Raw genomic sequence first — 22,583 nt, forward strand, 5'->3', positions numbered from 1 at the left:
TCACAAACTGTCTATGAAAGTAGTCGTTCCGAATTGGCTCCGACCGTTCGCATACAATATAGAAAGTGCTTTGTTTTCAAAAATAGAACGCTTTTTATAAACATCTTGAGGTAGACATCTACTCTTCGTATCGCAATTTAAATGTTGACGTAATAGGCTTCATCGAAAAATGGCCTCATAGTAATCCAGTGGTACAGCACTATTTGGACTTTGGCTCACAGCGATGTACCGTTTCATTGATTATTTTTATTCCATGGACAAGTAAGTGATCAGCCTTCAATATGACACGTGTCATCATTTTTTGTATTTCAGATATGACGGTTTTCCCAAGATTGTGTGTGCAAGTTAAGCCGTGTATAGCACGCACGACCTAAATGATAAGGGTCACACGCTTAACTAAGCCAACACTTAAGTAAAACCTAACAAACTCAATAAATCAAAATCAATACTTTAATAGCTGACTTAAATAAAGTGATGCAAAAAAATTTGCGTTAAAGGAAGTTACTTACATACAGTCCCTGAAGTCTTAATAGTGTTTTAGAATTGCGCTCGAGATTTTCTGTAAACTAAATCTTCAAGAATTCCTTTATTGGAATAGCAAGGAAAGTGAGTAGTCAAGTAAACTTTCCAGGCAGTCCACTCAGCTGAAAATAATATTATTCCAGCTGGGGCTGATTCAAGCTAAACAATTGATTTCTTTAGCCAACAACTTCGCTTCGGTTCAAACAGTTTAAGAAGTCTCAAACGCAATCTGACATTTCAATTTAAGTAAGTGTTTTGCTTCTGTGGATATGAAGGATTCGGATGTTATTGTTTGTATTTAGGAGTTTTTAAAAATTTGAAAACGTTTTACACAATTAGGTACTTTATGTAACACTTATGTTTAAAGAAATTTGAAAAAATATATTTTATTTATTTATTTTAAATTTATTTATTTATTTTAAATTTTGCCAAACGCGCCAATATTGCGAGTTTTAGACGGTAATTGGTTAAATAATTGCACACCCTCATACCTAATCGACTTCGACTATGTACGCGGCTTCGGCAATATAAGCAAACTGGATCGACGAGTATTGCGTGTCGTTATGTATTTGATTTTTTTAAATGCTACTATGGAGTGAGATATTTTTTAAAATCAAGATACAGTTGCTATAAACATATTAATTGTTGTTTAATAGTCATAATTTTTATTTGTATAAATGTAACAAAACATAACATTTCTAACATTGTAGGAATTATAAATGGAACAATTTTATTTATAAGTTTAAAATCGGAATATTCGCACAAACATATTTTGTTTATGATATATAAATGACTGAAGTGATAAAATTTTCATCTCAGTCCCTATTATTTTAGTATCAGTTATAATATATGTATGACACTTAATGAAAATAGTATTTGTATAAATATTCAACGGAAGTTTTAATCATAACACTTTTCATACAAATTTTAGATAATAATTATAGACAATACCATTTAATATGACAAACTTATGGTTGACATTAAAATAATGTCAAATCTAAGTATTTAATCAAATTATGGTCCTTTTCATGGAGGATAAAGGACATAAAACATATGGGTATGATTTAGTTACCAAGAGTGTTACTTAGGATGACACTGAGTGACGTAGGGCGACCCAAATGAACCTGCGCTGTCACATTGGTTAATGGGTCAGCAGCTTAATTTAATAAATTACCTCCATGCCATATATCAAAATCACTTAGTCGTTATAAAATTAAATATTTAACATGCATTTTCAAGGCCCACACACACACTTCTTCACACAGGCCTATACTTTGAGTAAAAGAACGCTAGTCAATTTTGGTAAATTTCTAATCTTTACTAGATACTACGCAGTTGGTATTTAAAGATAGAATTTCTTTTTTGTATTGGAAAAACAATTTGTTAATGTATTTTAAGATGCGTAAGAGAAATAAAAAAGTGCCCTTTTTCCTTTATGAATATGTTTCTACCCGACCTTTCTTATTAAGTTAGGTTAAGTCCAATCTTAAACTTTAGATTTAGTTTACATGTTTTGCGAATATAAAAAAGACTATCACTAAAGAGCAGTGTCTACTGATATAAATTTTTTTTACTAATGGTATTTGGAATGACACACTCTACTACGATTCTACCTTACTATCCCCATCTCTTTCCTTTACATACTATTCGCGTGGAAAGGATTACAGAAATAATCTTGGGAAACTAGAACACGTGGTAGGATAGGATTCGTGCTGCCAGAAGTTAACCTGCGAATCACAAAGCGACTTCTAAACGTGAACAGAACTAATCTCAAAACAACGATAAACAACAATTACGGGGTATTGTCTCCTTAAGAAACACATTTTTATCGTAGGCGCGACAGACAGACCCACATGCAGAGGCTATTTTAGCGGAGGGGAATAAGTCACCAACATAGTCTTGGAATACGAGGCTGTGGCTACACAACGTGCAGAAATCCTCGGAACAGTGAGCCTGCCGTGGAGGCTACTGAACTTCAGGAAATAGTTAGGTTAGGTTACGGACCAAGTGAGGAAACAGAGTCCACAAACAGAGTCGTGCTGAAGCTCTCGCTGTGGTAACATGCAGCATATGTGGTATTATTTCATTTTTTATCATAGCAGTGAGAACTCTCATCTGCCGTGTAAATCAGACACGCAGACAATCCACTTTCTCAGCTGGCACATATTATTTAAATTGTGGGTTGTGTCGCTATTACCATAACCATTATGTTTCTAATTCTGTCGATTCGGGGATTTTTTGCGCCGCCCCAGCAATTCACTTACCTTTTTTTATAAAAAATACACAATGCAATGTGTATATGCAAATTAAATGTTCATAAAGAAAATTCTTACTTGAAAACTATGCTTGGCATTGTTGATGCTGCATTCCGCGTACGTTGCGTCTTCTAGATCGTACTCGTCCCAAAGCTGGCTCTGAAACAATGAAAGAATATCAAACTATGTTAATGTTATTCATGAATAGTGCCAATTTCTACGACTGTCTAGAATTCCAACAAGGAAGTATTGGACATAACGCGTCAGAACATGGTAAGCTTAAAAAACAGGGAAGACCACGGGTATGATGGAACGACCAAATCAATATCAGGAAATTAATTCTAAGTGAAGATGAAAAATAAAGTGGGAAGGTAACGCCTGGAGGAGGCTTTCACCTTCCAATGAGATTCATGCGAGTAAAGTAAAATATTTAACGATTGCCTAAAACATATGGATTTGAATTTATAAAATAACATTTATATTTATTAAGAAAATTTAATAACTAAATATTTATCGTGACCCAATAACCAATTGTAATAAGTTATGTTTATAACGCGTTAATGCAAAATACTTTTATTTTATATTTATAACTGTCGCACATAAAGAGCAGATTCCGTTGGTGCCGGGGTCCTGAGACAGAACTTCAATATTGACTGCACAGTCTGAGGAATTTATCCTATTTTTCGAAGATTTTCATATTTAAGTAATTTAAAACTCGATATCTGACGAACAGGAAACTGCGGTAACATACGGAGAACATTATTTAAATACAAAAGGTATCTAAGAGACTTCAACTAAATTAAATTCATTCATACGGTTCGACTGTGCACCTGCGGTCACTCCCCTATTTTTCCTTCGACGTGTTTTATAGCTTCGATTCATTTATATAAGACTAGAAAGCCAATCTAGTATTAAACATATTATTTATGACAATCATATGTCTTCGATATGAATTTGCATAATAATATGTTCTCTGGGAAGAACAGAAAGATACTTCTGGGCATCTAATAACACTGGACGGAAATAATAATTTTATAAAAACAATCCAGAAATATTAGATAAAATACATTTTGACATAGATACAGTTACAGTTTTGTCAACAAAGTATACAATAGATATGTTTCATATAGACCTTTATTATTTTTAAATTTAAAAGCACAAAGTTGTAACTTTTCAATAACAATTTCAGGTTTATAACGCGTTGACGAAGGCTCAAAAACATTTTATAAATTCGTACATATTTATCCATCATTATAACGAAAAAATCTAACAGAAGCTATTGTATCGGCCGGGGGCCTACCCGAGCGTGATGACTTAACAAACCGAATAACGAATAAAAGATTGTATTCGTTATAATATAAAGTAAATACAATTTATAAGGAAACATACATTTAGCGTGAATAAACAACGCAAAAATATTATTTCTATATAAAAATATATTTTTATGTTGATAAGTTTAATTAGACCATTTTGACCACAATAATGTTTGTTATGATTTAAATCGGTAGATTTTAGTATTGGCTTTTATTAACATAGCTTTTACACATTTAAAGAAAACACTTTTAAATGTAGGTTACACATAATATTGGTGATAATTAGATACCCTACGGAAGAACATAGCACTAATACGATAAAGTTTACCCATTAAATATTAACTACAGTTTTATTAGTCTTTTATTAAACCCTACTGAAATAAGTATCTATATCAACGTATTCCAATCATAGCTGGAGTAGGGCTGTATTGTGTTATTAAATGACGGAGAATCTAGTTGATTACGCGTCATTTCTATCAAAGTAAGATCGCGAGCTGTATTTATTATGTTTAAAGCAATAAGAAATGTTTATCTTCTACAATATATATAGGAAAGTATTAATGAATAAATCTATTTTATTATAATAAATCTTCTATCTAAGAAATTAAAGTAATTTGTCTCCACACTCTTTATGTAAAGTTTGTTATTTAGTTGATGTGGCGTCTTAAATATATTACTTGAAGTGCGTCACTAACTGCAACAAATGCGTGGTAGAGGCGAGACAAGAAGCCCCCAAGCCTCGCCTTGGAATATAAAATAGGAATAACATATATTTGTATAAAATATGTGTATAAAATTAGGCTCCGGGGATACTGGAAAAGTTATATTCAGTAAAAATATGTACGTAATAGCATAGTTAACGCAACACACTCGAACAAAACGTTTGCGAATGCTAAATGCACGACTGTGACGTCACTAATACCAAGGTAACTAGGTGCTTTCCTGATTATACCCGAAAACGCTTAAAAATCTGTCGTAATATGTGCTTTAAGATAATTTAACATAGTTAAGATTTATACTAGCCGAGGCGAAAAGACATATAATAAATATTGCATTCGTAATTCAAAATAAATAAATACGTCTTTATTCATTATAAGAAAAACAAATAAAAATTTAACATGTATTTTAAGCCCTACATAAGCTACACAAAGCAGATTAAATCATGCTTACGACTGAATTCTTCATATCTTTCTGAGTGTATTCTTAATACTTTGCCTTTAAAAGGAATGCATATTAATACACTAATACTAAACTAATTAACTAAGCTCTGTGTTAAGACCTACATTAATAAGAAATATATAAAACAGAATGTAATGAAGGATTGAAAGTCCTTTAATAAGCGTTGTTGTGTACACATGCACGTGGCCGATCCCCAATGCTTAAAAGGTCGGCAACGCACTCGTCAGCCCTCTGGCATTGAGAGTGTCCATGGGCGGCAGTATCACTTAACATCAGGTGAGCCTCCTGCCCGTTTGCCCCCGGTTCTATAAAAAAAAAATGCTGTGGACTGATTTAATAAGTGCAACAACTCGATCTACTCTGCAACGGTGCTGTCGAATTTATGTGTTGTATGTATTGTGATTGCTTGCCGTCCACTCTTTTGTTCTCGGTGCTACCCTATTTATTTTTTGTTATATAGTTATTAAATCTAGACATGTCAAAAATGCAAATCTTGTCTTCGTCTAAAGATTGCATAGTTCATTTAAAGTTAAACTTAGTTCGTTATTGTTAAACCTTTCGAAAAATAATAACTATAGATTTTATCTGTTTTTATGAATTTTTAAAAAAGCAATACGGCTAAAACGGTTAAAACGTGTATAGTAATAAGTTTATTACATTCCAGGAAATTAATGTACACTGGACATGTAACTATTAATTGTTGTTGAACATACTAAAGAATCATTGAAATTAATTGTCGAAATTGTGTGAGTAAAAGAGTGGATGATTATGTAGCCTCTGGGATATTATAAAAGAAGAGTATCCCTTTTCCCAAAAAATAAGTGCTAACTTAAGATAGTCTAGTACCTACGGGGAAATTGCAGCCTGGCATGGTATGACATGTGCCATGCATTCGGCCGCATGTTGGAAGTCAATTCATAAATATGTACTTTTTATTGCTCAATATTTCCACGATATTGATATTTCAAACAATCACAATTAAAAGCTCCTCCTCGATTTACAAACTGAAAACTTACCTCCATCCTAGTCGGTATTAACAAGAAAACTTTCAAATCTGTCTTGTAATTGTTAGGAACTTTAAGTCTTTGAAGATTTCGGTGAAAGACTTTTACACATTTTAGATTTCTTCATCAAATTGCTTGAAGAATGTAAATAAATTTATAGAATAAAATTTTCTAAAATGTTACCATTTTTAGTTATTATACTTTCCATCCATTCCAATACTTTTAAATAAAGAACGCTCTTTTATACATTTGTTGTAAATTGTAATCGAAATTAGGTCGCATTTTAAAAAGAAAACTCATTCTAATATTATGTCCACTTAGAGCATCAAGAAGATAGAAACATTTTGCTTCGTTAATTTTCTAAAGATGAAAAGAGAAAATTTCTATGTCACGGTGAAGCAAATGCTTCTACAGAGCAAAGGTATATTTATGCAAGTTAATTAAATTAATATGCTGTATGAAATTGAAAATGTAAAGAGAAACTTCACATATTGTGAAATATTCCAGATTTCAAAGTCGTAAAGATTAAGGAAAATTCCTAGTTTCATTATGTCATAAAGAAACATATTATAAATCAATTTTCTTTACATTCGATTTTCGAATATATGAGATAAACCCTTCTTAAATTTTTGTGTCTGTAGATCGAACCACAAAGTTTCTATTATCTTAATCTCATACTAGTATGACTATATACTAGCTTAGTACCACTAATTTAAAATTATTGTATATTTATTTCTTAATATAAATCGGAATATATTTCCCAAGCAGCCGCTTTAACACGACTCCCCAAAGAGGCGCCGTAAGACAGTGATTTCTCGGCTTTGTTGCATAATATCTTTACAACAGCCACGTTAAATATAAATCATTCTCGGCTCCAGTATTCGAAAAGTTTAATACCTCATAATTAATGTGGACGGCCGCTTTCCTCAAATTTATTGATTGCGGTCTCCTTGCCAAACGTATTGCACAATTTCAACGCCCTGTAGTCCGCAAAAATTACGTAAATATATCCCGATCATAGATTTGTTTACTTCATAACGACAACCAATTCAATATATATTTACATATGGGCAGATTTAGAGGTTAGACAACGTCTATCCAAAATCCAAATCGTCTAAAGCATCGCTACTTTATGCTAAGCATAAACAATCAGCATCAAATCATACATTTAAACAAAACAGTATTTTGGGTTAGAGGAAATATTTATTTATTGGTGACGTATGGTTTGCAAAATATGTGTCAGAATTTAATAACATATGTTAAAAAATATAAAAAGCAGCAGCGTGGGCAGAAAAAAATTAAATCTTACATCAACGTCCCAATAGATCCTGTACGATTATTGATTGATGAACAAATGATGGAGTTAAAATGATAAAGCTTTTGTATTTACAAAAATGTAATACAAATACCAAAATTAATTGGAATTTAGAATACAGTCCTTGTAACTGTGCAATAAAATGAACTGTATAATCAGGAGACAATATATACAAATGAAGGTATGCATTTTTATAATCGAATACTTTATTCATATACAATCTTACTGTATGTGAATAAAATGTTCGTTTACAACGCCTTATTATTAATTTTAACTTCTAACTTATATGTTTTTACGCAATACAACCTAAAACGATATTGCCATCTCATGGAATATAAATGCAACACTTAGGTGTACAGCAACTATTGATTTTAAAACAGTGAGTGTGAACATAGGCTTATAAATAAATCATCGTTCAGTCGTGAGCATGTCTCTGACCGCTTGGGAATCGCGTTTCACGAACGCTTTGTAAAATGTACGACACAATTTTCGTATGAAATTATCTCTCTGAAAATCCACGTTCTTTAAGGTCGTGTATATAAAATATGTAAAAGTTGTCATGTTTACAAAATTTGTAATCTGTATTTTTCTAATTTGAAAATATACCAGTTAACAATTTTTCAAATAAATTTTAAAATGTATCCGCTTAATTAAGCGGTTCTAGCGTAGTTGATATTTTTAAAGTATTCAGAGTACTTTTCAGAAGTAAATAAGCTAACAGAAAGTAACATCTTAAAATGATGATCCTAAGATCATAGCCATTGTTCGAACGCACAACCTTTCACCTGAGAATTGCTCGCTGAATCACCATGCTAATACAAAGTGTATATGAAGTATTAAGTTACTGTAAAATACAAAATAAGGAAATAAATAAATATTTGTCTGCCCTATACGTTTAAGGGCCTCAGCTCGAAGCGCGGAGGTTTCGCAAATTAATATTTCGGTACCGAAAGCTCTTGAAGATTGACTTTAGATTAAGGAGCGTAGTGTAAGCAGCTTTTCGCCCATACCCCGAGCGCTTGGAGCCTCAGATGTTCTTAAGAAAACACGCCTAAAATATAAACCAAGACTTATTACAATGTAATTTTTTTTTAATTAAGATACAGGTGCTATAAACATATAGTTGTTTAAACGTCATAATTTTGATTTCTTGGTAGATTTTATTAGTCTCTGTAAAAAAATTGTATCTAAATAATGCTATTATTAATTTATTTTGTAGTGTTTGTAAGTTAGAGATTTTGTTTTTACATGCCCCATATTTCAATATATGAAATGCGGATTAAACAATTATAAATTAAATGACGTACGGATTGAGGAATACATTTTGATATTGACCAAAATCTGCCTATAAGTAAACCTATATGTATATATATACCTTATGAAATATTTTCCTATGTTAATGCTAATGGTAAAAAAGTTATTCAAAGCATCCAGCAGCTTTTAATGCACATAAATAATCAAATGTTTCCTAATATTCGTATAGAATTATTTTAGGCGTTACCCGGACTAGTTAACAAAAGGTCACTGACTCTATGCAAAAAAAGACGAGGCGTTAATGTGTTTTTATTTACTTTTAACAAAACGTTCCCTTCATCTAGTCAGGGCATTGCCTTCCATGAAGAACGCAAAAGGTCATTATCATTGTAATTTAAGCTTTTGTGATGTAAAAAATTGTTTAAAATGCTGATAACGAAGAAAAGCTTTTTTGGGTGATAAATTATAAACATAGAAAGTGTTATAATTTAAAAAAAAATGTGTAAATTTTAAGATAGTTCTAAAATTTAAACTTAAAAATCACCATTTTCATTTTAAACTGTTGAATATCACAACTAACACTTCGCCAATTTTCTTATAAATGAAAGCATATAAATCTAAAATGAATCAATTTTCAGTACCCTTACGTGCTACTTGTACGAGAAAAAAGAACTATTTAACTAATATTACGTGCCAGGGATCGATCCGTTAGTGATGTGAGATAGTTTTATGGCTACAAGCTGATTATCGACACTTCGTATGAATGTTTAAATTAGAATAAAATCAAAAATGTTATAGACCCAACGTTAGGTTATTAGTTATTAGTTTAGGTTATACGTCTTTATTGGTGCTTACTTTTCTAAATTCGAAATAATTATATTCAACTTAAATTAAACTTAACTAATAAAAATGTTAGTTGCTCTGCAAATATTAAAACATAAACTATTTATAATTTATTCGCCTAAGTAAAGAAAAAAAAATGTCTAATAATATTTCTTATTTTAATATTTTTAGTATACAAAATTTTTATTAGTAATTACATAAATAGTGCTTTTAAGAATATAGTAAACTCCAAGTATTTTACGTATTTATGTTTTTTAAACTTATCAATACATAATTTACACTTTGAAAGCGCCTCTTTAAAAAAACTATCGATAAGTACACAGCACCAGCCGTTTACGGAAAGGCGATCTAACTCAATCGCTTTGTAATACGACCCTCAACTACTCCGCAAATTGCTACCCCAGACCTTAAGAGCTTCCATTAGAACCCCAACATTTTTCTAAGTAAGTCTGGACCTAAACTCAGTACTATAAAAGATATTGAAAGACTTCAATAAATTATGAACAGTAGATATTCTATTTTAGCTGAAGTAATATAATTGAGAATAATTGAGCTACAATTAAATATTTATTGGAAAATGTACAATTTTTTTTAAAGATACACTGTTCTTGCCGCAACTAGAAAATAGTTTACGGGCAGTATACATCCAACTGTAATCGCGCTTTGATGAACACACCAAGGTTATAAAATCGTAATTATATGTAATACTCCACTTATTCATATTATCTCGAAACATATTTTCGAAAAAAGCAAATCGATTGGATGTTAAAATCACCTTAAAACGCACACACACACTCACATCTCACAAATTACACATACATACACCACAAGTAAATTATTAGTACATTTTATTTCCTATTTCCTGTTATTCGTATATACGATATAACCCGTTCTGGCTTCGTTCGGTATTTTACAAATACCTGTGGATTTTATCAGTAAACTGTTAATCAAATAAATAAAAATTACTTAATTACAGCGTAAATTACTTGATGTGAATCTCATTGCAGTAACGAAAAGTTACAAGCACCAATTTCCCCACAAGTCGTTCGTCGTCTAAAGGTTTTTCCAAAATCATATTATCCTCCTTATACTTATTTCAAAATCACGATAAATTCACGCGTAAACGATTTTATATAATTTGTTTTGAATGATTTACACGCAAAAATATAGTATTATCTTAATTGAACTTTTGACATAAGACTATGGCAATGGTGGCTCTATTTTCATGGACTGCAGACCAGATGGCTGATTTAGTGTTGCCAGCATCTCAGGCTAATTCAGTTATATGGCAATTAAGTTTGTTGGAAGCAATAATACCTCATATTGCGTCGCACTAACAACGAGTTACTTGCTATTATATTATATGTGGCAAGTATTCCAATTTATGTCTTAATTACAGAATATTTTTAATTAGAACTTGAAACTAGGTTTAAATTCAACTATAGCTCTATATAAATAGAAACTAAATCACGTAAAATTTTGACTAAAGTACTCTTTCGTCTCTTTCTGTTTAAATGTGTTTTTGAAGTACAGAAAAGTGACAAATGAATAATTTATTTGATGCGCTGAAATAAGGGGCACCAACATTACAAATATATACACCATAGAAATAGCAGACTTCAAAGAGATTTTTGTGTACGGAGGAAGATACAAGAAAAATACTCGTTTTATCTTGGAGCACCACTTTAACCTCGTTTACTTAACCACAGAGCTTAGTCAATAACTCATAATGAGGACCCTTAATCTCCTATAGAAATGTTTAACTCAGAGGTATGATTACTATCAGTTTAAGACACAGATGCCGCTAAAGTTAAAAGGCCAGCGGACTTTTTTAATTTTTATATAAGATTATGTCAAACGAAACCACTGAATCAAATAAATAAAATAAAAAACCAGTAGTGCTGCAAACTATAGGGTGATAATTCGATTTCTAATAAGCAAGGCAATGAGCCTTATTTTTATTTATTAATCCTTTATTGCCTTATACAAAAACACACATAACAAAAAAATAAAAAATAAAAAAAACAGTAACAAAAGATATAAGGCAAAGGGCGGCCTTATCGCTTACAAGCGATTTCTTCCAGGCAACCCTAATGAGAAACACAACGTTAAAGAAAAACCATCAGAGGGTAGAGTACAAAAAAAATCAATTAACAAAAGCAACAAAAAAACAAAAAAACTAAAAACTTAAACTTAGAACATGCGTTACTATAACTAATTGAATATAATAAAACAAAATCAAAGAAAAAATAGCAATAATAATAAGTAAAAATAATTATAGACAAAAATTTAAAAGCAAATAAAAAGGTTAACCTATAAAAATAAATATATATAAGCAGAACTAATTACGAGGTAGAAAGAAAATGATCAAAAAGAAGCTTTTTAAATACATTTAAAGATTGCGCTCGTCTAATATCGATTGGTAGGGAATTCCATAGCAGGATACTCTGCACAGTAAAGGAGGAGTGATAGAATTCAGTTTTATGCGTAGGAGTTTCAAGAATTAGGTTGTCTAAGGAACGTAAGTCAAAACTGCCGCCGGAGAGGAAAATAAAATTTTGCTTTAAGTAACTAGGGGTTTTGGGATTAGAGACGGCGTCGGGCGCTCGACCGGATAGGACGTGTTGCCGGTTCAGTGCTGCGAGTGAGCGTGAAAATATTGCGTTGAGTACGCGTATTAATTACTGAGTGTTCTAAAATGTCGGTAGGCGTTAGCTACCGTCATTTATTATTGAAGGTGAATTAGTTAGAAAACTATTGTTGTTTTCTTTGTGTTATACGACACAATTGTTTAAAATGGAAGACTTTCAAATGAGTGACGGATCCCGGGAGATGACAGGTTCAGACACGGAAACAGAGGAGACACAATGGAGAAAAACTACCCAAGTTGCTACTGTAGGCTTGAGTAAGGCACGTGAAGCATTAAAAGCGATACAGGAATCAAAGGTACAGGAAGAATCTTCGGTGGAGGAAATAAAGGAATGGGTTTTTCAACTATCCGAAAGAATTAGCGTGCTTGCATTAAAATCGGGAAACACAAAACCAAAGTATGCAAAGGAAATGAAAGCAGCAGCGAGGGATATCAAAGAATTAGCTGAATATCTTCCTCTTCAAAATCAAACGGAGGAAATTATTCGCCTTAAAGCGAAGTATACTCGTGTAAGGATGCGTTTGGAGGAATCAAAGAAAGAGATGGAGGTACTTAAGAGGAAGCTTCTAGCCCAGTCTGATAATGGTGCTGAAGGGCTAACGGAGGTTTTAAAATCATTTGGGAAAGATCTGAAAAGCGAAATTATGCATTCAACTGAGGAACTTTTGAAGAAAAAATTGGCGAATATAGAAAATAGGCTTTTACCTAAACAGTTAAAGTCGAAGTCGGACCAAACAGTAGTTGATCAATCGATAATGACGTTGGATCTACAGACCTCACCGGAGGGAACTACACGCCCAGATTGTTGGGCTAGTGTTGTTTCGAGGAAAGGAAATAAAAAGATAGTGCAACATGAGGTGGTCCCACCCAAAGGAGGGGCATTGCTCACTGTACCCCGGTCAGCAGCAGTACTAGTGACATTAGAAAAGGAAGCTGAGGAAAATGGTGTTACATATGCTGAGGTTATTAAGAAAGCAAGGAAGAGTGTAGCTTTACCTGAGTTAGGCATAAGTCACATAAACATCAGGCGGGCAGCTGCAGGTGGGCGTCTTATTGAAATAGAAGGCGAGGCATATAAAGAAAAGGCAGATTTACTCGCCAGTAAATTAAAAGCTGCGCTTCTTACAATGGCGAGAGTTAGTAGGCCAGAAAAAATGGTGTGTCTCAGGGTTAAAGGCCTTGACGATGCAGTTACTGCCGAGGACGTAATTGCTGCCCTGTCGAAAAAAGCAAACTGCGCAGCAGATTTAATAAGGTGTAAAGACATTGAAAGGCGATACAGAATAAGAAGTGTGCTTGTTCATTGCCCAGTTGCAATAGCAAAAATAATTCTGGAAGGAGAGTGCATAATAGGATGGAGTTTGGTGGAGGTAGTTCTTCTAAAATTACCCCCATTGCGCTGTTATAAATGTTTGGAATTAGGACACACACGGGCGTCATGCACATCCACGGAGGACCGTAGCAATGTGTGCTATAGGTGCGGAAAAGCGGGACACAAATCTGTCAGATGTGACGAAGCACCACATTGTGTTATATGTGCAAGCGAGAACATGGCGGCGAATCACGTGTTAGGTGCAAGAAATTGCAACCCTACTGTAAAGACTTCTCAGGCGATGTCAATGTAATGGAAGATGGTTGCTGCAGCAGCCAGTCACGGGGTCTCTTGGTAGAATGCTAACGCGAGCCCAAGTTACCCCAACAGTGACGTGATTGGTGGGAGGGGTTTAGTGGGTAGGGCTTTAAGAGCGAGTCCCACACTCTGTGCGAAAAGGCATTCCCCTCAATAAAAAAAAAAAAAAAAAAAAAAAAAAAAAGGGGTTTTGGGATTAAAAAGAATATTAAAGAGAAGTTGTAAAATGCGCATCTTACGCCGCAATCGAATGGGTAGCCAATTGAGCTTTCTTCGGAACTCCGAAATATGGTCAAATTTACGGAGTCCAAAAATGAATCTGATGCAAACATTTTGTAAGCGCTCTAACTTATCAAGCTGCAACTCAGTTAAATCAGGATAACATACATCAGCATAATCAAGAATAGAAAGTAAAAGAGAGTGAGCAAGAGAAATTTTAGTTGAGATAGGCAAAAAATTGCGTAACCTATTAAGTGCGTGGGAAGAAGAAAAAAATCCTCCTGCTCAGTTCATTTATTTGGGGCTGCCAAGACAGGGTTTTATCCAAGGTAATGCCCAAATTCCTAACAGTGGAGCAAAACGGAACAACCGTACTATCTATAGTAATCTGGGGTAAAGTTGACCAATTTATTCTCATTATATACGATGCACTTCCGATGATAATAGACTGGCTCTTATAAGGGTTTATCTGAAGACCATACGATTTACTCCATTTCACAACTTTGTCTAAATCAAAGTTTGCCGTCAGAATAGCAGCCGGCAATTCATTAAAAGTAGACTGGTTGTAAATTTGAAGATCATCAGCATAAAGATGAGAGTTGGAAGAAAGTTGATTAGTAATAGAATTTATAAAGAGCGAAAAGAGAAGAGGAGAGAGGATACCACCCTGCGGTACGCCAGCAGAAACATGAGACCAAGAGGAAAAGCTTTCAGTTAATTTAATTCGTTGCTGACGTTCCGATAGATAGCTTTTAAACCAATTAATCACAGAAGGGGACATATTAATAGAACGCAGCAAAGCAAGAAGAACATCAATGTCTACCGAATTAAAGGCATTACTAAAGTCAAGCAAGGTAAGTATTGTGAGTTTTTTATTATCCATACCACGTCTTATGTCATCTGTAATCTTAGTGAGAGCAGTAGCTGTACTGTGCCCAGGACGAAAACCGGATTGAACTGAATTAAGAAGGGAGTGTTCGTTGAGAAAGATAGCTAATTGCTGATGAAGAATACGTTCAAGAACCTTAGAAAGGAAAGGAAGGATGGAAATAGGTCGAAAATCAGAATAGGTAACTGGGTTAGCGATTTTAGGAATAGGAATAACATGGGCAAATTTCCAGATATTAGGAAAGACACCAGAGAAAACGGAAGTGTTGAAAATGTGAGCTAGAACCGGGGTTAAAATGTCAACAATAGGAAGGATCATATCCCGACCAATGCAATCATAACCAATGGCTTTCGACGAGACAGACTTAATGCTCCTCCCTACTACGTCATCAGCAATCGTCTGAAACGTAAAAGAGGGTATATTCCGAGTAGGACAAAAGTTAAGGGATGCAATGGTTTCAGATTTAATACTTTGATCAAAAGTGGGATGACAGGAGAAATGTTGATTAAGCAGTTCAAGATTCAAATCAGCAGAAAGAGGCAGTTGCTGTTGTTTCCCGATTCCAAGCGATTTAAGGAATTTCCATACTTTGGAAGGGTCGCCTCCTTCAACTGATTTGTGAATATGACGCCGCTGAGCATCACGGCACAGGGTATTGCATCGATTCCGGACTTTTTTGTATTTCTCACGCGCCAAAGGAGAATCACACAATCTCAGCTTAGCTTTAGCACGATTCTTAGTTTCTATAATTAATTTGATGTCATCAGTTAACCATGGAGAAGGTAAATGTTTCACTTTTACTGGCCTCGTTGGGGCATGAACATCATACAGTTGCGTTAGCATTGAATTAAAGAGCCCAACTTTCTTGTGAACATCACTCTCATTATACACAGAGTTCCAATCCAACTCGGCAGCATCAGCAGATAACTTCTCTATATCTATGCCTCTAAAATTGCGTAACATACGAATTTGAGGTTTAACTTTAGGTGGACGCAATTTATAGGAAAGGAAGATAAGATCGTGATAAGAAAAGGCATCAGCAGGAATTTGGCCATGCTTATGCACCAGGTCAGGGTTAGAAACGAAAATGAGATCAAGCAGCGAAGGGGAGGAATCTGGAAAGTGATGAGTGGCATTCAAAGGTAAGATATTTAAATTATGAGATTCGATAGTAGAAATCAATTTGCGCGAACGATGATCGCTTTTCAACAAACAAGTATTTAGATCACCCATTAAAATGGTATGATTATAATTATTAACAAAATTATCTAAAAGCAGACCAAGGGCGGAAAAGTAGTCTACATTCGAAGAGGGACTATAAAACACACCAAGTAGCAATTTAGAATGCGAAAAAGAGATTTCCAATAACAAATGCTCAACAGCATCATTTGGTGGGGGTTGCGGTGAGCTGCTAAGAATAGAATAAGGAATATGGGCACGTAAATAAATAGCAACCCCACCCCCAACTCTGCCCAGACGGTCATTCCGTAGGAGATGAAACCCAGGAATGGGAAAGGAAGTAGAAGGAAGACTGGGTTTAAACCAACTCTCAGAAATAAGAATGGCGTGAATATTACAGCATTGAAAAGAAGAGAATAGATCGGAATAATGCGCTGGAATACTTTGAGCATTGATGTGGACGACATTGAAGTTTTTTGATAGGCCTTGAAAGGAATTAGAAAGGAGAACATTCAGAGGGGAGAAGGAGATATCAAGTAAACTAGCCTCGTAACTAGTACCACCTAATATAGCTGACGATGAAGACGACTGAAAGCTATCTTCACTGACAGCCATTATGAATGTAAACACTTGAAAACAATATCTATAAAGCTAATACAGAAGTAACAAAATAAAAAATAGAATATAACAATAAATAAAAAAAATAAAAAATAACGAGTAAAGTATATAAAATTAAAAAAATGAATATAATACCACAGATAAAGATAAATTACTACGTTAAAACTGCGAATAAAAATTTCTTCACAAATTAAATACAATGTACCAACTGGCATCTTCTTTAAGAAAGAATATATATAAAAAATATAAAATTACAGCAAAGGAGAAAACAATGCAACAATACAACGGTAAACTATTATAAAAAGAAATAATGATGTTAATAACTTAAGTAAAAAAAAGTTATCAATGTCCATGAATATGCTACACCAAACACGAACAACTGTCAAGCGTCAAAAGTTAAAAGTCAATTTAGGAATTCTGACAACCGACAATCACACGCGCTCGACAACAAAATATAAACATTATAAAAAATTGAGTACACCAACAATAACAATTAAAAATCGCAAAATACCAAGCATAAATAAGCAGCCACTTAGCTATTAGCCAAAGTAAACTTCATATGAGCCAACTTAAGTTTAAATACTTTGCTATTTACACAAAATATGAAAAGTATGAAAGATATAAAACTGTATCCAGTTTTGATGTAAAGACAAAATATGGCCAATTGATGGTGCAAACAACTAGATGTTTCATACATTGGACACCCAGCATAATCAATACAAAAGAAACTTCTTAAAAATTATAATAAAATAAAATATAGCAATTTATAAAATTAAGACATAACAATGATAAGAAAAGTTAATATAAAGTTAAAAATTAAGTTCAAACAAGCATCAGAGAAAACATAAATTACATAAAAGGGATTAGAAATGAGAACTTAAACTATTGGCCGTTTGATCAACCTTTTGGGACGTTTGTTGTCCCTAGGGACAGTCATATTGCTGGTTTGTACAGTAGTTGCAGAAGAGGGAAGAGGGATAATTTTTAGTTCAGCCAAAGAATTCACACGGTGCCGGGTGCCATCAGGAGTTAAAATATGAATGGTGCCGTTTCTAGTCCAGCACTTAGAGACACCAAATAGCCTTCTTGCCTCCATAAAGGTATCATGCCTGACTTTATTTAGGAATTCAGATATAGTAATACCCGAACCCTTCAGTTTAGTTTTACTGTACCATATGCTATCTCTCAAGTGAACATCCCGGAACTTCACCAATATAGGCCTAGGGGTACCTTTCTTAACCTGACCCAAACGATGGCAGCGACTAATTTTAACATCCTCAACAGTGACACCAAGGTGTTCGGTGATAACTTTGGAGAATGTAGCAGTAGTATCCTCCTTGTTATCCTCAGCAACCCCATGAACCAACAGCATCTTCCTGCGGCTTCGCATCTCTTCTTGGTCATGACACTTAGACAAAAGTTCGACCTGAGACTGGAGATTCTGTAGAGAAGACAACATAAAGCTACGAAAACTGTCAAACTCCACAACTAGTCGTGAAGTAGGGTTGGCCGAAGAGGAAAGAGCAGTAGCATCCTGCAGATCCTTACGGAATTCCGCCATACCGGATTTGAGGACGACCGCAAGATCTTCAATGGTCTTCTGAACTGCTTCCATGGTGTCAAATAAAAGTGAAAACTAGCACTTAAGGAAAAAAAAAAGAGCCAGAGGATATCAGGCACTCAAATGCACATCAGAAACTTCAAATAAACACTTAAATTAAAAAATAAATACAGAGCAATATAAATACGTGCTACTGGAATGACAACTACCCGCAAAAAAAAAAGCCTTCTTGTCCTTCGGCAGAAAGTAGGGACATAGGTGCAACCGAGGTTCAAAGCTACGACCTGAAGGGTAATATTGCGGTTGTTAGATAAAGTTCTCAGCTTAAACAATTTCAATGATTATCTTTTTCATATAGGGCCATCTCCTTGCGATGGTTGGCGATCATAATGCGTAGTTTAATTTTGGATGTAGCGATTCTAAACAATTACTTATGTAATGCTTTAACCAATGATCTACAAAAATTGTAACAAAACGAATATATAATGTCTGTTTACTCTAATTTGTTTTACACTATTTTTCAATGTAAAACCAAGTTAGGATTTACATTTATCATATCAAACTGAACTTATTAATATAGAAAGTACACTTATAAACGTAAATATTTAAAAAAGGTTCTAAGTTAACAATTCATACAAACAAAAACATACAAACCGAGTAGAACTGGCAAGAAACTCTTCACCAATCTTGTATACAAAATTTCTTAATAATAAAGTCACTTTGACAAAAACACTTTGCATTGTATGGCTAAATAGAACGCATTATATTTCACCCAAATCTTATATCTTTAAACGAGCAATTCTTGTATATATTAATATAATTGGAATCTCGGAATCGGCTCCAACTTTTCATGAAATTTAGTATACGGGGGGTTTTGGGGGCAATAAATCGATCTAGCTAATCATTTCTAGAGAACGTCATTTTATTCCTGTTTTATTTTTTATTAATCTGTCGGTAAGATCGAAAAATATTATTCATATTTCATCATTTTATTAGTATGTAATTAAATATAATTTCCAAAAAAATACAATATATAAAAAAAAATACCGAGCAAGGCTCGGTCATCCAGGTACTATATATTAAACTATTGACTTGAATATAACAAAAAGCTTACAATTTTAGCCTTTATAATAAATAGTGTTTTAAGGTAAATCAATATGGTTTACTAAATATACACTTAACAACAAAGCATATTTAATGACCAAGCTTACATCAAAGAAACGTTACCTCATCAATCATTTATATGAAACAAAATATGTTACGAGAATTCACTTTCCGAAGATTTAGTCAATATTGTAACTATTATAAATCTCTAAGGTAATGCTTTTTATGTATTGGGAAACTATATATTTCTTTTTACAGTAGCGATAGGTGTGATTATTATATAGGAAGTTTTTTTATTGTTATGTGTAATGTAGTTGATTTACGAAAAAATGAATAAAAAATATTCTGTCGTTTTGTCCTTTTTTAAGCAGATTTTCATTTTTGCTCTGAAAATAAGATTAAAGCAAAGCTTTCTAAGTCCAAAAAGTTTAATACAGGATTTTTTTCTTATAAGGCATTTTAATATCCCCATTGTAATTTTAGAAAAGGAGCTTATAATTACTCTACGCTTATTATCTTTCTTTATTATATTTGGCTTATTGCCACACACTTCGACAGATTAATATTCGTCGTATACGTTAACGCTTAATTTGAGGAATTAAAGCTTCTTTTCCGATAAATGAACTCTCAAGAAACAGAAGATATTTTTAAATACAATTAACAAATAATATTATATTACTGCCATCAACAAAACAATCATCAACTCGATCGTTCATAGGTTTTTCTCCTATCATTATTAATAATTGCAGTTTCAAGTGCTATGCAAGTATAGGAGTCATTGGGTTTATTGAAAAAGATTCTACTACTTGAAAACGTGGGAAACTTTTCAAATAGAGAAGTTGAAAAGTTGCCAAGTAGTTGTGGTTGCAAGTTTTGCACGAGTTTTTCACTTATGTAGATATTTACAAATAACTGTATTAAAAACAAGCATGAACATAATTATGCATGCCTATTTTTTTATATTAGAACATAAAAAGGAAACACATATAGACAATACAGAACAAATTCAAAATTCTAATAGAAACCCTATACAATAGGAGACCACCACTAAAGATAACCACATTCAGAGTTCAACGTACTGTTTACAATAATTGCCTATACGAGAGCTATCGTAAACACAGAGTAAGCTCGATTTAGAACCGACCATCGATAATTTACACACGTGATGATTAATTTTGTACTGATGAAATTTGTATTTGATTGATGTAATTCGCTCAGAACTATTTTTTGCAACCACCGATTAACTTTATTTATGAATGCTGTATCTAAGCGGTGTATCAAGGCAAAATAAATATATTCCATTTATTTTCATATGCACGAGTCAATAGTAACACACATAAAATAGTTCCTTTGAAATTTTATCTTGATTATTGTGAATTAATTTCTTTATATTAAATACATTGAACTAATAATGCAACCAGCATGTATGCGCTGTAATAAAAAGTCTCATTTTAATTATATATTTATAAAATTATAGAAAATAAAATGAGTTTAATCTTTATATTTAGCGGATGGTGGAACTTGAATTCAATTAAGTGCGTGCTCCTATTTCACCCTACTACTGATAGAGGACAAATCTTTGTTTTTATATTTATTTCTTAACTGTGTGATGTCGAATATAGTGTAATGGTTATAGCTCCTTACAACATTGTGTAAAACTAAAAATTTGGAAATTAAATTAAGTGGCGGATAGTTTTATATCCAGTTCTTCTCGTCCGTTCTACGCATTTGATTTAAGAACAGGCAGTAAATATAAAATTAGAAGCATTTAATATGTATTTCTCTATTGGCGTTCATAAGTGCCTTACCTAAATGAATATATGATTTTGACTTAGAATTCTTTATATAATTTATACTTATTAGATTTCCTTGTTCCTAGATGTAAACAGTTCTATAAAAATATTACTTTGGAAGTTAAATCTCATCAGAAAATTGCTCAGTAACAACCTCGAAGTTTTCCCTTTAGCCTTCACGAGCCTCCTTAAACAAACAAATCAAAGTTGACACGTCCCTTTGTATACCCAAAAGGGCTGAACTGGCAAAGGTCGATTAACCGTAAATGCTTTTAGCCGTTGGTTAGCAGACGTCAAACATAATTAGTGTTGTGCTAATTTTAGATCAGACCAATTAGTGTTTCGTTGTTTATCGATATTAAAGGATTGAGACGGGAATATATTTACTAATACTTTGTTACAATGTTTCTGTTGTTGTTGGATGTTACAGAAATATCGCCTCACACGCCATGTCTAATCAGGTTTCGGTCCGGTCCTCATAAGCTTCGTAGCCCGAGGGATAAGACAACTTTAGTTATTTGCCAAAGTTGATCAATATTTTTTATATAGTTAATGTAGAGATATATAAAATGAGTTGTATCAAAGTAGGCTAGATATAAATCGAATCATTCAAAATGTTTTTGTTAATTTATCTAGAGATAGAATTTTCATTATACACGAAAAGTCTAGGCTATATTACATCAGTGCTTTATTAGTAGCGCTATAAAGAACTCAGCGTAGTTTCCTAATCAAATTAATTCACATGCCATAGGTACAGTACTCTGACGACATATCAAGCTAAATTGATCGTAAACCTGTTTATGTGGTGCCGCTACGGGTTTACGACCCGCAGTCTACGAACCTTGCTACGTCGGCTACGAAATGTCTACTAACTAAGCTTTCATTATCTACTTAATTATTTAAAAAGTTGACTAAATAATTTATTCATGGAAGACTCTTAAAACTTAAATTAGAAATTATGTTACATAAATGTGTTAGAAGATTATTTCAGATATATAAGGACTTTTTCGTAAATCCGATGGTATACTTAAATTTTATTTAATTGTTATACATTTAAGTTATATTACATTTGAAAAGAGCTTCTGTCAATCGGATAAATTAAAATATTTAATTATCTATACATATATAGCTACCTACATACATACCCTTTATTACAATGCCATTTAAAAAAAAATATTATTGAGTTTCAAGATATATATTACAGTTATGTGTCATGTGTTAAAATTGTACATCAAATAGAAAACAGATTTATAAT

General features: G+C 33.1%; 2 protein-coding genes across 7 annotated transcripts in view; both read right to left on the reverse strand.

Moving 5' to 3' along the window:
- The window catches only part of LOC110993485 (diacylglycerol kinase eta), a 96,045-nt gene that overhangs the window by 32,496 nt on the left and 40,966 nt on the right, over nucleotides 1-22,583 (reverse strand). For all 6 annotated transcript variants that reach the window (XM_045629813.1, XM_045629815.1, XM_045629812.1 and 3 more), the window contains one exon: nucleotides 2,856-2,936. In XM_045629813.1, coding sequence (XP_045485769.1) covers nucleotides 2,856-2,936 — 81 coding nt within the window. The remainder of the gene's footprint in view (nucleotides 1-2,855; nucleotides 2,937-22,583) is intronic.
- On the reverse strand, nucleotides 17,699-18,629 carry LOC123689497. The gene has a single exon (XM_045629818.1). The coding sequence runs from the start codon at nucleotides 18,483-18,485 to the stop codon at nucleotides 17,748-17,750; it is 738 nt and encodes a 245-aa protein (XP_045485774.1). The 5' UTR covers nucleotides 18,486-18,629; the 3' UTR covers nucleotides 17,699-17,747.

This window comes from Pieris rapae, chromosome 10 (genome assembly GCF_905147795.1).
Source record: "Pieris rapae chromosome 10, ilPieRapa1.1, whole genome shotgun sequence".
Lineage (NCBI taxonomy): Eukaryota > Metazoa > Arthropoda > Insecta > Lepidoptera > Pieridae > Pieris > Pieris rapae.

Bases quoted from the DNA above. Each gene is read 5' to 3' on its own strand.
- LOC123689497 (XM_045629818.1), bottom strand. From the start codon at position 18,485: ATGGAAGCAGTTCAGAAGACCATTGAAGATCTTGCGGTCGTCCTCAAA.